This window comes from Zonotrichia leucophrys, chromosome 6 (assembly GCF_028769735.1).
Source record: "Zonotrichia leucophrys gambelii isolate GWCS_2022_RI chromosome 6, RI_Zleu_2.0, whole genome shotgun sequence".
Classification (NCBI taxonomy): Eukaryota; Metazoa; Chordata; class Aves; order Passeriformes; family Passerellidae; genus Zonotrichia; species Zonotrichia leucophrys.
The window spans coordinates 20,319,951-20,337,741 of record NC_088176.1 but is presented as its reverse complement, the minus strand read 5'-3'; the positions used below and the strand labels follow the sequence as shown (position 1 = coordinate 20,337,741).

General features: G+C 45.7%; 1 protein-coding gene across 2 annotated transcripts in view; it reads right to left on the bottom strand.

The window, feature by feature from the left end:
* Positions 1 to 5,279: 5,279 nt before the first annotated feature.
* The window catches only part of ZSWIM8 (zinc finger SWIM-type containing 8), a 54,010-nt gene continuing 41,498 nt past the window's right edge, over positions 5,280 to 17,791 (bottom strand). The window contains exons 16-26 of one of the 2 annotated variants that reach the window (XM_064716790.1): positions 17,095 to 17,326; positions 16,687 to 16,842; positions 15,533 to 15,755; positions 15,052 to 15,341; positions 14,085 to 14,308; positions 13,320 to 13,802; positions 12,565 to 12,733; positions 10,128 to 10,301; positions 8,611 to 8,730; positions 7,492 to 7,670; positions 5,280 to 6,307 (exon numbers count right to left, since the gene is read on the bottom strand). In XM_064716790.1, the coding sequence (XP_064572860.1) occupies positions 6,104 to 6,307; positions 7,492 to 7,670; positions 8,611 to 8,730; positions 10,128 to 10,301; positions 12,565 to 12,733; positions 13,320 to 13,802; positions 14,085 to 14,308; positions 15,052 to 15,341; positions 15,533 to 15,755; positions 16,687 to 16,842; positions 17,095 to 17,326 (2,454 nt within the window). In that variant the 3' untranslated portion in view covers positions 5,280 to 6,103. The remainder of the gene's footprint in view (positions 6,308 to 7,491; positions 7,671 to 8,610; positions 8,731 to 10,127; positions 10,302 to 12,564; positions 12,734 to 13,319; positions 13,803 to 14,084; positions 14,309 to 15,051; positions 15,342 to 15,532; positions 15,756 to 16,686; positions 16,843 to 17,094; positions 17,327 to 17,791) is intronic. The other variant, XM_064716791.1, reaches the window with a different exon arrangement.

Here is a 17,791-nt window from a genome sequence, read left to right as displayed (position 1 = left end):
CAGTTGTTTCCAGCTGCTGTGCCTGCCACAGCAGAGCTTGGCTCTGTAGCTCCTGTCCAGGTGTGCCTGGCACAGCAGCCCTCACAGTAAAAACTGGAAGGAAAACATTGTTTGAATAGTCAAGATTGTGAGAGCATTGTAAAACAGTCCTACAGCTCTCCCTACACCAGACACTTCACAAATAACCCTGACAGCAGCAAGGCATTTTCACATGCTGCCACAGGAGCTGGAGGATCCCAGGACCAGTGATTGTGCTGCTCCCTTAAACGTTTTCCTGCTCTTAACTCATTACAGATTGTCACCCAATCACTTCATGCTTTACCTCAGAGTATGGTACCTCCTTGAGGAGAGGCCCAGTAACAATAAATGTGGCCTGAGGAATAAAGGTTGGGAGGGGCTCGGTAAGTCAGGGTTACTTTACTGATAATAGACTGTCACTCAAGGCAGCAAATGGCAACTGTGGAGTCTCATTATCTATTTCTTTCCTCCCCTGGCTGGTTAATTTCTGTACTGCACTAGTTCTTACTGCTTATGCTAATGGCAGACAAAGCCCCTGCTGTGGTCAGCTCCAAATATAGAACATCCTTACCTGATGAAGATCTGTTTTCCAATCTGCTACCTTTCTCTGACAGCGCATGGGTGCAGGAGCTACCTGCCTTCCAGTCATCACTTCAAAGCTGTGGAATCAAACTCTGCCTCTAAGAGAAGCATGTATAATAGCAGAAGCTCTGTGATACCAAAAAGCCAGCAAACCTCCTCTTTTAGCGAGAGACACTGGGTACTAGATACTGACCCACTAAAACATTCCAGACCCTCACCCTTCCATAGTAGAAACAAACCTCACCTTCTTGCCTCACTGCTGCGTAGAAGTTCACAGTAACCAGTTCACTTCTAAGGCAAAGGAAAATAATAAGCACAAGACAGGACCTTAAGGGTTTTTTTGGTAATGTATTGAAAAAACTTCTTTAGTCTGATGCAACTCTCATTTAAAAAGGAGTAATTTGGCCCAGGAAGCAGAAAGCCATGTAATTCTTATAGCCAAGTGCATGGGAGGTGAGAACTGGCAAAACAACAACAGGAAACTCTTTGGAGCTTGTGCTTGCAAACCACCTCAGGAATTCAATCAGGAAGATACTTAAAAGTTGTCTGCTGTCTCTTTCTAGTCAGCACAACATTCAGGGAGCCCTGGTATGAATCTCAGCTATAGCGTGAAGACCTTGTAATGGAATTGGAGAATTTCTGTGTAGGTGGCAGCATGTATCAATGCTACACAAAAAGCTGATCACTGAAAATTGCAATTTTCATTGGATGACAGCACTGCAAAGACAAATATTCCTGACAGAATCCTGCAACTCCTGGAAGTCAGAATGACACACAGGAATCTAAAAAGCCACTTGATCAACCTCTTCCTGATGTTTTTCAGCTCTTGCATACAGTTGGAAAGAAAATCCTTTGATTCCTTGCTGATCATTTTGCTGTATCAGTAGTAATATGGCCAGAAAAGTAATGATAAACAGGTCTGAACGGGCCAAATGAATCAAACAATGCTGAATCCTGAGGGACTCCTGGCTGACATGGTGCACACAAGACACCACCACAGTAGCAGCCAACACATACAAGTGTTTTCAGGCTGCCTCAGTCCAGGAATCCCATCCCCCATCACACAGCAGAACATAGATGGAACACTGGTACCTTCTCTCCATTTATCAGTTTGTTTGTTCCTTTTTTCTTAAAGGCTTGTAGGAGCTAAAAAACAAAAAACCAAGTAATAGTCACCTCTGAAACACTTAGCAGGCTGTTTTGCTACAAAAAGTATTCCTGACACTCATCTCCACTATTCTATGTAGAAATAAAGAATCTATTATTAGCTTTAAAAAGTGGCTTCCTTCCAAGACTTGGTTTCTCACCTTTCTCATCTCCATAGCTTTGTCAGCTCTCACATCTCCCCACAACCAGCAGCTCCATAGTGGTGGCACATCGCAGCAGAGAATCCAGCTCGTGGTTATGTCACGTACAGCGACAGGACCATAAATCAGGCTGGGCCATAACCCCCAAGGTCACTGCAAAAGGTGCTTTTCAGGGCTTAGAGAAAAAGTTCCTGGCTGACTTAAATGAGGCAATGCAAGTAGGACATGGAAGGAAATGTCAAGGACCCAGTCCCTGTTTACAATGCATGCTGCATACATATACAGATATGTACTGGATTTAATGCATTTCCACCATTTTCCCCTTAAAACTCACAACTCCTTCATGGCAAAAAAGGAGCTGTGCAGTGTATCCTGGACAGCACTGAGTTGTTATGAATACTGTAACTGAGGGCAGACAATGCCCTCAAGATAAAAAGCCACTTGTTTAGAGAGCACAATCAGTCTTTACAAGAAGCAGAAACACTGCTCAGTAATGGCAGCTCCTGACAGCACACACGGTTCATCTGCATGGTGCCCTCAGGGAAAGCACTCACAAATCCTCAGCTCAAAAAAAACCCTCACCCAGAACAGCCCCAGCTGCACTTCCAGCTTCCACAAATTATTGCTACTTTGGGAGAGGTGCCTCCACCACCCTGCCCCAAGTGCAGATACCCTTAAAATGGAAACAGAAAGCAGGAATGAGTTCAAAAGCCACATGTGAATAATTCTGGGGGCAAGGAGATAGTGAGGGGAAGGCAGTTAAAAAAAAAAACAAACCACCAGCCAGAAGATCCTGCCTTCACCATAATCATGTCCATGGCACTTAAATTCAGGCACAGAAAGAGAAAACACAAAGTATTTTAAAAAACTGTAGTTGAGAGCCATTTGGTCTATGGCTTAAAAGGGTTTCAAAGAGAACTCCTGCAACAGTCATGGTGAGGAGATGCTGAGAAGTCCTGATGGCACAACCTTTTACTTTCTGCACCTCGTGTCAAAAAAAAAAAGTCAGTGGTAGCAGACCATTGTGAGAACATACATCTCTTTTGGCACATTCTCTTCCCAGTTACATCCTGAAAAAATCATTTTTATATCCTGCCCGTCTCTTAATGTCTAGGTAAGAAAACTACAACTTTTCTGCCTCTTATAGAAAACTGTTCTAAATTTATGCCATGCTGTTACAGCTGACAACTTTGACCAAGAGGTGGTGAAGAACTTCATGGGTACTTCAATGCTTACCCCATTTCCACTGACTGAGGTTTCCAAGGTTCCACAGAGCACTCCAGCACTGTGTAGCAATAGCCAAGCTGGTGCTAAATAATCTGGGAAATAAAAGCTGTATTCTGCTCCAAAATACCACAGTTCCAGGCTTGATAAAAACCAAACCCAAGCAGAAATATTAAACTAGTTTCAACAACTCTCCAGAAGGCTAGTTCTGAATAGACTCTCCAAAAACCAAAATAAAAATCCCAAATAAATTGTAAGGACTGTAAAGAAAAACTAAACAGGGGGACTTTTCAGCTAATTACAGCCATAACCTGCTGCCAGGCATGTCATTTCATTACAGGACAGCTCAAACTCACCTTGTTCATGGGCTGTAAAGACACTGAAGTTCAAAGGCAAACACTGTTCTGTTAACGCATATTCCTGGAAAATGCCTCCAAAAGAAAATTTTCACAGGCAAGAAAGATGGTAATAGATGAACATGTCCAGAGATGGAGACACTTCATGTGCTGCTGGCAAAGTCCTGGAGAACATTTACTCCAAGTGAAAAAACACATGTGTTAAAAGTCAAAGGAAATTTGAGTTGCCTGCAACCTCTTTTACAGGTCTTCTGCTGAAATGTCTTTTCAGAATTTCTAAGCCTGAATATTTTGCCCTCTCCTGGAATAGTGACTAACAAGACTGCAGTGGGTAATAATTGGGTTTTTTTAACAGGAAATGAATGCTTCTGGGGCCAACAGGGCTCATCCCATCTCTTATGAAGGAAAAATACCTGAATAACCTCATAGCCACATGGCAGTAAAAAAACATCATCATCTCTTTCCTCACTTTCTTCTGTCCTTGCTCAGATATATTTCATGGGATTTGGCTCAGGAACAACAATATATTACCAGACACAGTGGTCTGAAAACTCACCTTCTCAGGGTCAAGTGTATTTTTCCAATCAACATCACAGATGAGGCTCTGACATTTCATTTCCCTGTTCTATCCAAATTCTTAATGCTACAGATCACTTCTGCTCCTGCTACTTAATATTCAGCTCTTTCAGCCATTTCCCTGCTGCTTCTTTCCTTATAAAACATGCTCCCTTCTCTTCCACAATTTTCCCCTATAACATTAGAAAATATTAGACCTTATTAGACAACTCATTTTTCTCTATGCTCCTTTCACAGTTCTGAACATGCAAGAACCAGAGCACAGAAAGTGTTCTAGGAACCCAAACCTTCCACACATCATCAGGCTGTGCTTTCCAGTCAGATCCAGAAGTTTTGCAAAAGAACAGGCAGCTCATAATCAAGAGACTTCAGTTTAAAAACCACAGAAGCTAACCCATTATTATCACCATCTGCATTTCTAGTTAGCATTTAACTAAATACCTTATGGAGGAACACAAGGAGCTATAAGGAGATCTTTAAATAGTTACTGTTGCACAATCAGAAGTAGAGAAACCTAAGCTATACTCCCTGGCCTGTGCAGTACACAAAGCCAAACCAAAAGAGCCTGTTCATCTCTTTTGCCCTGTGCCTATGATTTACTTTATTCTTTAAGAGTATCATTGAAAATATCAAACGGGTACATATTTCTAACTTGCAGAAATTAAAACTCATTGGCTAAACCCAAGTAAGAAGCAAAATACATTACTGCTGAGAAATGGGATTCTTAACCTCCATAAGTTATTTAACTTCCACTTTTAAAAGCCCTGAAAGGTATGTGCTTATACACTTAAGCTATCTAAATTTTCTGCAATGCCATCCCTACCAGATAGCTTTCACAGTCCACCACATACCTCTCATACCACCAATACATGGGAGCAGCTGGTGTTCTACACAATACTTGGGAAATGCAAGGCTCTGCATTATCACACAGTATCAAGGCTAGAAAAGGAAGCCAGTGACTGACAGAACTGTAGGAAGAACATCCCAGACTTAGCACCAACTCTCCCAGCACCCATCAAACATGTAGCTCAGCCTCTGCAGAGGCAGGTCATGGTCAGAGCACTATCAGGCAAGAAAACCTTTGGGCCCCAGCTTGTGCTGGACTGCTGCTCCCCAGAGCACAGCAGCCACCTACCAGGGCTCACAGGAGCTCCCACTGACACACAGCTGGCAAGCTCCTTCAGACTGCCCACATCATAGCAGAGAGAAGAGAGAGTCAGTCTAAGAAAACAAGTGTTTAATCAGGAAACGAGAAGAGACGAGGGATAAGAAAGTGATTACAGGAGAGTAATACCCCAGCCAAAAGAAACAGGATTGTACAACTTGGAACAACCAGGATCAAAACATTCCATGAGCCAGCAGTGCCCAGTGAGGGACGCTCCTGAGAAAGAGCTCAAGCACTTCTGGCAGTCTCCAGGCAGCTCAGTGCAGTCAAGGACTCACTGCCCGAGCTCCAGCCTCTGTCCTCAGCTGCAGCAGAAAGCTGCAGAGGTGGCCCTGGCCCTGCTACTCCAGTCTCAGCTTCTCTCACCAGGAGTTGCTGAAAGGGATGGAGGAAGCACTTGCTGTGCACAGCAGTTCCAGCCACTCTCCAAAAGGAGATGGTGTGTGGAGTAAGAGAAGCTCATACAAAAAAAAAAAAAGTTTACATATTTATAAATGCTAAAATAAATATTTCAGACAGAATCCCCAACCCCTCTAACATGTGCGCAATCACACTGCAAACTGCTCGCAGGACAGCCTCCGGGGCTCAGGGAGAAAAGCAGTGACTACACCACAGGGCAGCCAGCTCAACTTCCTTCTCATTTCCTGATGCTTCTCAAGCCTGCAGCCCCCTGAGAAGGAGGAGGAAGAGCGAGCAAAGCAGAGCGCCAACACGCAACAGTGCTGGAGAGGAATGTCATGGTATAAATACATCAGATCAGTGGTTTCCAACAAGTTAAAACTAAAATAAAAAAGACACCAGAAGGAAGGATGGTGTAAATGGAACTACAACTATGTTGGGCAAAGGGTTGTGTGTCCGTGGAGCTCCACCTGATGTCATGGTGAGAAGGTGGTCATTTCCAGAGAGACCCTTTGCCACAGCTCCTTTGTCTGCTTGCTGCGCTTTAGGTTCTGGAGGATATCATTAAACTGCATCATGCCCATGGGAGTCAGGCAGAAGGCGCTTCTGGCGCTGCGGATGGCATTCACAAAGTCATCGTAGTCAGCTGGGGTGAGATGGATCAGCCGATGATGGATGTACTGCATGGGAAAAGGGAAAGAGCCTTAAGGCATTTGCTCACCGCCCCCCTGCTGGTGAAAGTCCCAAGGTTGAGCTCCCAGAGCAAATGGTCCTGTTACCCACCAGTGGTCCAAGACTGGCAGCTCTGACAGAGAAGAGTACCTCACAGGCAGCAGTGCTGTATCCTACACCCAGCACACCCAAGGGCAGTGCTCCCTCAGAGCACCAAAATGCAGCGTCAGCACGTGTCCTCTATGTCATGAGCACTGCACTGAGCCACAGTACAGCACTAAAGGCCCAGGTAATACTCTACCCCACCAGCATCCAACCCTTACAACCTTCCATTCTGCAGGTTACACCCAGCCTGGGCACTGCCCATCTCCTTTGCTAAGGGACATGGGCTGAGTTAAGTTTACACTAAATTGCTACAAAATATCTCTAGGCTTAACATTGTCACTTCTATCAGCTTCTCAAACAAGGCCCAAAACCAGCACGCTTAGCTTTCAAGGCCAAATGAAGAAGCTGTCATGTCTCAAAAGTACCATCTAGGATGACAGAACAGCTAATCCAACCTGGACAATATGGCTACAGAATCACCCTTTGGTCGTTTATTCAAGAAGAAGGTATATGTGATGTGTCCTGACTGCACTGCTTTAAAGAACAGGCAGCTTTGGTATTCCAGCTGGCTCACTGAAACACTGGTTTCAGCAAAGCCTGGGAGGGATATCTGTGCTGGTAGCTGACCAAGCAATCTCCATTGGTGGTGTCAGCACTGGCACATCAGATAGCCATGCCAGGGCTTCATGAGAAGGAAAACAGGCTACTGCTAACAAGAAAGTAAAAAGGATGGGCTAGGGACAGGGGTGGATACGAGGCTTGAAAACAAAGAAAGTTCAGAAGTTAAAAGGTACAGATAGCATTCAGAGTGAGGAAGAACACAACCACCCCAGCCTTCATGGAAGAGCACAGGAGGTGGAAGGCCTTGGCAGAAGCAGTACAGTGAGATCCTTTGCATGCAGCCCCATATAGGCAGGTGATGCCTATTCTAGTCCCTGCTGAGGGAGAAGGATGCATCAGGAATGGAGCACTTCAGCTCCCAGTGCCCAAGGCCCCTTCCCCTCTGCACATGCACACACAGGCAGCACCTCCAAGGCAGGCAATGGCCTGGCAGCTCTGACAAGCAGGAAGATAAGCCACACTTTACCTGCATATAGGCCTGCTGGCACCTCTGCACCAGCTGGTGGAAGGCTGGGGTGCGCAGGTGGTTGTGCACATGGGCAGGGTTGAGCCTCTGTAGAGCTTCCATGATGATCTCCTGGAGCACAAAAGGGCTCAGCACCCCCTTGGCAGCACCAACGCAAAACTGATGCACGTAGTTTACACCTGCATAGGAGGAAGTCAGAACAACAGTGCTAAAGTAACAGAGACACAAGAAACCACACTTCACAGCAAGGACCTGGATCTGGAGCACCTTCTTCTCACAGTATTGCATCCTCCAGCAGGCTTGGGGGAGACAGTCTAGCAAACTCATGGGACAGAAGATTCTGCTATATCCATCAGGTCTGAGGAGAGACCAGGTACCACCTCAGTTACTGGTGTTCCCAAATTCACCTTTCTTTAAAGAAGATATGAAAGGAAACTAATCCTTGAGGATTAATGTGGCAAGGTTATTAGAAAGACAAGGATAACACACTACCTTCTCCATTGTTTCTTGACTGCCCATCAAGGAAGCACATAGATGCCTCAGCACTCAGGCTTTAAGAAGGCTGTAGACATAAGTCAAGCTTCCTTACCACTTCCTATGGTAGAGCGCTGCCAGCAGGAGCAGCAGAAGCTGTGCCACTAAACAGGCTGTTTGTAAAGATTTTTTTAGGTTACTGCTTAAGAATTTAGAAAGTGAGCTGACAAAAAAGATACAAGAGCAAAATGGAAGTAAAAACAAGCAACCCTCCCGAAAATAGGTGTTATGAGCACCTATTGCTATAAAAAGTCTTCACAGAAGGTATAAAAATACCTAAGAGGAATACCTACAATACAGTGCAAATGGAAAAGAAAGAACCAATATTATAGAATGGAAGAGATACAAGCTCTGAACCCTGTCCAATCTCATGTACATCATCCAGTGACTCAAAATTCAACAGCATGCCTACAGAACCCAAAAATGGGACAAATGAGAGGACGAAAGATCAGTAGGGATCTTCTCTCAGGAATGGCACTGATACCAGGCTCGCCCAGTCTTTGAAGCTTCACTCAAAGAGCTCGTTCCCACCATGGCCCAAATCCCAGCAAGTGGATTTCTGTTAAGTACTGCTCTGAGCCTTACCTAACTTTGCAGCTAACCCAAGGAGCCATTTCACATCCTCAGTGTAGGGCGGGCTGCGGGAGAAGTTGTTGGGATGGTCGTTGTGAGCTCTTCGGCCAAGCATCTCCAGAGCCAGCATCCCTGTGAGAAAGGGCAGCTACAGTCAAGGAGCACTTCTGCCCAGTAAGGCTGAGTCGAGCATTTCACTCACTGCAACACAACCTGACTGGCCTGCCCCTCACCAGCAGAAATTCTACAGCTGCAGACTCCAGACAGAAACAAAAGGCCAACCCTGGAACCTGCCAGCACAGGAACTATCTGCAAAAACATCTGGATCTGCTGCTCCAAGCTGGGAAACCTGCACAGCCATCACCCCTCACCAGAGCTGCAAAGAGGCACTCAAGCACCCACAGCAGCGTCAAGCAGAGAGCCCCAAAGGCTGCACTACAAGAGATGTCCTGAAAGCAAAGCTTTTGACCTAAATTTTGCAACAGAGAAGCTACCCAAACCAACCTGCTCTGCAGCAAAGACAACAGGCCACCACTGAGCTGCAGTATTGCCAATCTGCAAACATTTCACTTATGCCATTACAGTTCTTCAGACAAATCTACCCATTTCAACAGTATTCAAATACCAACATGTGCCACGTTCTGATCTTCCAGACCATCTTCCCTGCCTGTACCTCTCTCTTTTTCACATTATTAAACACCTTTTATGGCATGCCATGTACTACTGATATTTTAAAAGACACCTGCACACCTTTCCAGCTAACAAGTACTCTCTATTCTGGCTTTCAACAAAAAAGTCAAGCTTTCCTTCCATTTTCCTGCTGTTTCTCTTCCTATGCTTATTTTTAGAGGATTCTTTATCCTACATCAAGCATCCACTGGGTTGAACCATGAGTACGTACAAGTAGCTTACTACTTACTAGTACAGTAGCTTACTGCAATCTAAGCTCCATCCCAAACCTTAAGACTGCTATCCTTGTACCAATGGCGATTCAGGCAGACTCTCTCATTTTCTCATAACCAGTGTGACGGGGAAAGGAATGCTAATTACATACACACTCTTCACTACATATAAGTTCCTCCTGCATCTATCTTCAGCAAATAACTGGAGAGGCACAGGGCACTTCTGTTGTGCATCTGAAGACTCAGCTGGTATTAAACTAGAGGTATGCCCTCTCCATCCATGAGCAGAAGGAGCCAAATATCATTTTATCATATAGTCACAACTTGCACAGTCACATCCTTGGAGGCCTACTCAGGCTACTTTCTACATCTGCTGAAATACCAGCTTTAACCCACTTAGCTCTCTTTTCTGCTCTGATGGTCCTGAAAAGCAATTGTTCAGTCTTACAGTGCTTTGCCTTCATTTTTAGACTCCACATCTGATCATCAACTTGCTTTCCCATGTCCCTCAGGTGCATTCACCCCCAACAGGTGCAGTAGCCAATTGCCAAACTGACAGCGAAAACCTGCAGCCTTGCCCTGAATCCCTCTCCAGGGAACTCCAGAAACCCACTTGGCCATCCTTACCAACTCGGTACGCAGAGTGGAGGTAGTGCAGGCCCTGGGGGCTCACGGGCTGGCTGTGCTGCTCATCCTCGGCAGGAAAACCCCCCGTAACGAGGGAGTTGGGCTGTGAGGACAGAGTTGTCAAGGAAGCACCCTGAATCGCTGGGAAAGTTGATCCTGCATGGACACTGCCTACTGAAGAGAGCAAAACAGCAGCATTAGGACCCAGCAGCAGCCTAAAAGGTGGTTTACTTGGGACATCATCTCCTTCACCTGACTGCCCCCTGCCAGTGTAGGGTTATATTCCCCTATTAAGAACAATAAAGCAACCAAAACCCACAGGCTTACAGCTGAAATACAGTGGGCCAGGAATAGCCCTATTCTGTTGGCAAGGTGGGCCTGACAGTGTCAGTAACATGTGTGTCCATTTCTTCTGCAGTATCTCGTGAACATGCACAAAATCCATGTTTTACTTGTAAATGTGTATGTTGATTTGAATGCATTTGCTATGATTAAATAAAATATTTGGTTCTGACTTCTTGTCCAAGGAAACAATCATGTGTATGTCTACACCTGATGAGAAACTGCTAGGAAAATTACTGAGCAGGAACAGAATTAAGTCACTCAAAGATCAAGTCCAACAATGCAAGGTTCTTCCACTTGGGCTGTACGACAGCTGTCACTCCATTCAGGAAGGCTGTTACTGGAGGCTGACCTCCAATCATCCCTGGAAGGAACAGTCACTGCACACACTGGCAGCATGTACCAACAGGAAAAACAGCAGGGAGACTTGAGAAGTTGTCACCTTCAGACACTTAACTAGTATAAGCAAACTCAAGGGAAATGACAGGTTTCAAATGCAAACCCATTGCATTGTGCCACCCAAACTTGTACGGACAGCAGTAAACACTGAGTCACTAAGCTGCACTCTTACGAGACTCAAATTTACCTGTCCCTCTCAAGAAAGGTACAAAGAGTAAAAAGCAAGGTTTGCTTGAGAGCTCCAGAGCACAGATGCCATTAGGTGTGTGCAAACTGCTACCCTTATTTCACAGTTTCTCTGTGATGCTACTACACCAGCTTGAGCAATGCTGTAAGTTCCTTTTAATTTCCCCCTCCATGTTTGCTAGTGAACAGTTAAACACCTGAGAACAATGTGTCTCCCAGGAAAGACCTGTCTAATCTCCTCAACCAAGGAGACACAGGGTGCCAAACAACACACGAAGCAGGGCAAAATTCATACTGTGTTTGAAGTCTGGCCAAGGAGAATAACTCATAAGAATGAGGTAAATTATTGCCAGAGCTCAGGCCTCACCACGATTCTGTACTTGAGGAACAGTGAAACAGTATTGTAAGGACTCAAAATAAGTTTATGGAAGCCATAAAAAATGGCAACTGGAAAGGGTGAGGTTGTTTTCTCCTTTTGGTATTTTAAGTGTTCTAGGATGAATTAGCACTTCTGGAAGATTCATAGCTCTTTGGAGGAGTACAGAAATGGTTTCTCACAATGAAAAGTCATGGCATCAGATTGTGACTAAGGCTGGCAGCTATCAGATCCTAAGGCCTTCAAGACTGTTTTATTTGCTTTTGTGGTAGCTTTTTAGCATCAAAATATGGGATTAAAAAATAACTAAAATTATTCTACTTATACTCTGAATATGAAGGAGATCAACACAACTCTTCAGTACTTTTCACATACTAGTCTTCCAGCACCTGGTGAGTTGCAACACACTGAAAGGAGAGAAATATTACAGCCTCTGCAATGATGGATTAGCAGAGATTGGGGTCAAGCACGACCCACTGGTGCAGAACTCCATGGCAATGACAGCATGTCTACAATCCAGTCAACATCTGTTGTCCAGTGCTACATGCTACTTCATGGATTTTCACCATCACTCAAGCCCTAGCACAACACATGAGCATCCATTCCAAATGCCATTGACATGACTCTTCACAAAACATCCATCATCTCTGATAGTTCCACATTTGGGCGCTGGCTGCCTCCAACCCTTTCAGGCAGGAAAAGACATTTAGTAGTGCTTCTGTAGCAGAAGTCTGCCTGCTTCCTACTCTGTTCACCTGACCCAACAGAATTACATGAGTTTGCTCAAGATCATCTATGCTCACCTTGCCCAAGGAGAGCGGGAATTAAGCTTTTACAGGTTAGAAATCAGAAAGACCACAAGGGCTCCAAACACGATTTAGTCTTGAGGCCAAAACAATCTCATACTGGAAATTCAGCTGAACAGAAATTTCTCTCTGCTAGCTGCATCAGGCCCCCTTGGGAATCCCAGTACCCCTGAGCAGGCACACCATTAAAATGGCATTCATTTGGCCAGAACCTTCCAGTGCAAGAACCCGCGTGCCATTTGGAATCAATGAGGAACAGGCCCTCACTGGTGAAGAGTTAACAGACAGCAAAGAAACGTGTGCTCCCCAGCCCAGAGGTGTAACTTACGCGCTACATTGGAAGACAGCGACAGTCCCGTCTCACTGTGGTAGGGATGCACGGCGATCTGCGTCATGGAGGGGACGGGCACGCCAGGGAAGGACACTGCTGTAGCTGCCAGGGACGGTGCAGTCACTGAGTAAGGGTACTGCGCCCCTATGAATGCTGGGTGGACACCCTGCAACACAAGGTACACAACAGTCGTGTCTGCTTCACCTGACCACTTAGAAGTAATCAAAACATCATGTCCCCACACAAGCCCCACAGCTTGAAAAGTCCAGTCTGAAGGAAGCAAAGGAGGAAACTTGCACCACATGAGCATTACATCTGCTTGCTCCTCCTCCTTTTAAAAACCTAATCATTTTGCAGAAAACCACTCCAAGACCTTCAAAAATAGGCAAAGGTTAAAATAACCTTCATTTGGCTTTCCCAGCATAGTCTCTATTTAGCCTGCAAGCTCTCAAGAAAACAAGCTTTGTGTCCAGTGCCTTCTGAGAAACTACAGAGCAACAGAAATTAAGAACTACTGATGTATTATATTTTATATTCTCTTGAGACTTGAAACACAGCCACAAAAGGCTCCTTACTGTGCAAATGCTGAGCTGGAGGGCCAAAGTGTCACCAACTGGCAAGTGAGAGCAGAAAGAGAGACCTGATCTCAAGCCTGACAGTTCTGAGCCCCATGCTCTCCCTACTCCAACATACTCCCCCAGAAGCAAACCCACAAGGTCACAGTAAATGAACAAGGCACAGCCAAAACTCACCTGTGGATACGCCGAGCCAGGGACCGGGAAGACTGCTGGGCGCGGCATGTGCTGGATGGTGTGTCCGATATACTGGGGGTTACAGGGGATGTGGGTCTGGAGGGTGGTGTAAGGGTGGAGACCCTGCGTGTGTGTATGTGCCATTGCTGGCCCTGCCACCGTGTGCTGCTGGTACATGGTTGACCCCACAGAGATCACTGGCATGACTGTTGCTGCTGCAGTTACTGCAGCTGCCACCGTCACCGTGGTCGGCTCTGAGGTCACCCGGCTGTCTGCCAGGCCACGCGCTGCTTCCGACGCAGCCCGCGCGCCACCAGCACTGCAGCCGGTGGCACCTTCTCTCTGGGCTGGGGTCCCACCAACAGTCTGTTCATAAAGCCAGTACCACTGATGAGCTACTTCAAACAGGACTTCTGGGTACACACCACCTCCTTTAGCTGCCTCTTCTACTGCCATGCAGGCCTTTTCCAGCATCAGGTTGTCCTGCGAGCAGTGGAACAAAAGAAGTTAAGAATGTAAAATAAGAAACACAAGAAAGAAAAACTACAAGAGGGGAGAAGTACAAGGCACTCTAAAATGACTAATACTATGGGGACCAGCCAGATGCTATGCAGCAGAATAACCAGTGTTATTCATGAAACATTAGAAATCCAGAGAACTGGGATTAAGGCTGGGCAGTAGCAAGGAGCCAGCCCCACAGGTAACAACAGCACATCCTTGATACTAGAAATCAGCCTCCACCAGCAGCTGCCATATGATGCTCACCTGTTCCTTACACTGCACCAGAGCCCTCTGGATCTCGTTTGGGTTCAGGGCATGGGCATGAGGCAGGCAGCTGAGTGCCAGTTCAGCAGCTGCCCGCACCATGTTGGAGTCTCTGGCCCGTGAAGCTCTGTCTGCCAATGATGCCACCTCTGGGGGAGTCAGATGTCCATCCCAACACTCCACTAAGATGTTCAAGGCTGCGCTACCAATCTCCATGGCCTGCCCTAAGAAGAAGAGTGAGAGAGACTCTCACACCACTGTATGCCCAGCACAGTTAGTCAGCTTTCTTTCAACAGCAGGTTGAAAGAACTTCCTTCAGCAGCAGTGACACAACCCAGTTGCTTCCATTAAGGTTCACATCAAATTTAGGTACCTCCTCCCAAAACACAGGACAAACAAGAGCCCTCAATGAGCACGTGGTGAGTGAGGACACCATTACTTAAGCTAAAATGCACTGGAAATAGCAAAAGTACTTGCTATAGCTGATTTTAGTACCCACAAACCAGTCTGGACTGCCAGTCTAGTAATTCACATGAGGAAAACCTGAATTTTCGAAGATGTATTTTTTAGGTCTCTAAAAGCCATATGGATAGGTAGCAAATATGGGTGCAATCAAAAGGAAGTGGAAAGTGAGAACTGAACACTGCCAGAGAGCATGTTCAGACTTGACATATGTCTGTCTCTTCAGCACACTTCTGAAGGAGAGGTGAAGACCAGTCTCTGTATGAGAAGTGGGCTTTTTAGACTGAAGCATTTTGCAGTTCAAACAAGAAAGAGGTCACAAGAACTTCCCAGGCCAAAGTAACCACCACTGTGCAAATCAATGCTGATCAGTAACTACTGCAGCTGTGTGAGCTGCTCACATGGCTCCTAAAGCACATCAGTATCACCATTCTCAAGAACAAGCTCGCCTCCCTATCCCACTTCCTGCCCAAAAGTCAGCCTCCCAAAAAAGCTTTGCTGTAACCTGTGATCCAGGAGACATGTGAGGAGTAAGTTCGAGAGAGCCAGTTGGGAGACACGAAGTTGTGCAGCCCTAGTGCATACAGCCCAATCTCAAAGGCGCAGAGGTGAAGGTTGCGGTGTGGTCCCTGGTGCCCACCACTGGAGGAAGGATGGGTGAAGATAGAGGTACTGCTGTTTCCACCTGCTTTGATAAGGACTGTCTTAGCCAATTCAAAGTAGAAGTGAGCAGCTGCCTCTGAGGGCTGGTTTGGGACATGAGGAGCATGGCTCTCCAGCCGCCTCCCTTTATACCTAGAAGAAAGACAGAAGACTCTTTCACATAAGTACCCCAAGTTTGTCAGCTGGGGTACAAAGACCCCCTGTCTTTGGGGTCTAGAGGAAACAAAGCAAATTTTCCCCATAAAGTATTTCCCGATGCACGCACGGCATGTCCCCAACATCAGGCCTAGAGGTTGCCTCTGTGCATTGGTATTATTCATTACCTGCCAACTTCCACAGTCTTTGCACGGGCTCCCCCACTTGCTCTCCTACTGCCACTGGAAGAGGAAGATCCCAGTGAATCACTTGAAGAACTGCTGATGCTGTCACTGTCCTGTCCTCTGCCCCAGGACGTCGTTGCCCAGCCCCCACGTAGAGGACGCCGACTGAGTGTTGGAGAACTGTCAGAGGTGGTTTCAGGAGCACTGCTGTCAATACTAGCCATGCCTACAACACCACAATCAACACAGAAATGTCACCAGGGTTGGTAAATGCAATGCAGGAAGGTAAACTCTGAACCATATCACCTGCAGTACCAGCTAAGATCAGTTGTGTCGGTGATTGCCTTAGGGCTGATAGGCAGTCACTGTAAATTGAGAGAGGTTAAATCAAATCAATTTGGCCACAGACATCAGTGACATTTTGTAATTCTTGGATTAAAATGTAGAAGAGTCCAAGAACAAGGCATCTTTATTTCCCTCTTCACACCATCACAGCCCCTCACTCCACCTGCCAAGTTTTGTGGCAGAATATAATAACAACAAGCAAATGTACTTACAAAGTCAAGTTCCACAGATTATACAAATAGGAAGAAAACCCTTCAGATACATGCTGCACAACCTTCACATCCTCTGCCTCTAACTTATACCCATCCCAAGAGCAGTGTAAAGAGGCAGCAGCTTCTCTGAATTTGTTTCTGGATCCAGGAGCACAGTGCTGCACTTCTAGAGTCAGCAGTCATTCAGCTCCAGGAATCTAATCCATCACACAGAACATAGCTGGTGCAAGAAAGGCAGGAAATTTATGGAGCAAATCTCATATGTCCATGTCAAACACCTCAGAGATACTCAGCTGCTTCTGTTGTACAGGAAAGGCTGACAAGTAAAATCCCAGAGTCATAGAACAGTTTGGTCAGTCCCATCCAACCTGGTCTTAAACTCCCAGGGATGGGGCATCCATCACTTCTCTGTGCAACCTGTTCAGAGACTCACAACCCTTACAATAAAGAACTTCTTCCTAATGTCCAATCTAAATCTCCCAGCTTTCAGCTTAAAGCTGTTATCCTTTGTCATATCACTACATGTCCTTGTAAAAAGCTCTTCTCCCAGCAGACTGCCTAAGAGAGCACTAGATGCTGCATGAGCTAATCCATTCCCACCTGTGTGTTTCTTCTTCTGCCTGACAGGTGAGCCCCAGCATCTCCCATTGTATCCACCTCGGTTTCCAAGGGCCAGACGACTGGGGACCTTCCCCTCTTGTTTCAAAACAGTGGCCTCAGCAGCTGGCTCACACGGGGGCCTCTGAGAGCTCTCTGCTAAACACAACAGTGACAACATAAACACCATCTTCTTTCTGTATCTCTAAAATCAGACATGGCCATTTAAAAGATACAAGTATCAACAGATTTTTATAAAATGAATTATATTTATGAGCAGGATTATGTCAGCTTTCTTTCAGTTATAAAGCAGATCATCTGACACTAGGCCAAGAACATTTAACTCAAGATTTGGAAAATAGGCTCTAACTGTGGAAAATTTTAGCATAGCTGTTACAAACCACTTCTTACCCTGTGTACTCTTCTCCACAAAGTTCTCAGGACTGCTCTGCACTGCAGTGCTTACAGCAGCTTGCTGAGTGACAGAAGTCCCTGGAAGCTGCTGGATAGCTGCAGCAGACTGGGCAGCATGTTTGGAAGGAGATTTTTGGTTGGCCACTGCAGGCTTGCTGGATGAGTAGAAGGAGCTCAGCGTCTGTGGTTTGTGAGTTTGACTTTCTCTGTCCAGGAGTTTGTCTAAAATCTTCAACAACAAGGGGAAAAAAAAAGGCTCTCAGTGAAGGGTAAGAGACCAGGGTCTCATTACACTAAGACGAAGAGGTAAAATATCAAATTTTATTTGTTGGAGATAAAAAGAAAATGCTTATTTTCTAAAGAATATGCGTCATCTTCCTGCACCAAAGAGCAATGTAATGCACAGCTGAGAGACAGGTGGTCTGCATTACTTGAGGATGCAAAGACTCAGTAATACCACATTTTCACTTGAAACAGCCACTGGCTTTACTTGAAAAGCACCCAAAATTCACAAAAAATAAGCAATTCTAGTATAGCAAGGACAGAATGGAGAATTCTAAATTTAGTTCTGTCAGATGTTGTTTAAGTCAGAAAAATTCCACGCTCACCATTCAGAAAATCCTGTCATACATTACTGAGAAACGGGCAAAGCCACTAGAGAAACTGCATTATACTGGCCTACAGTAACATTTTC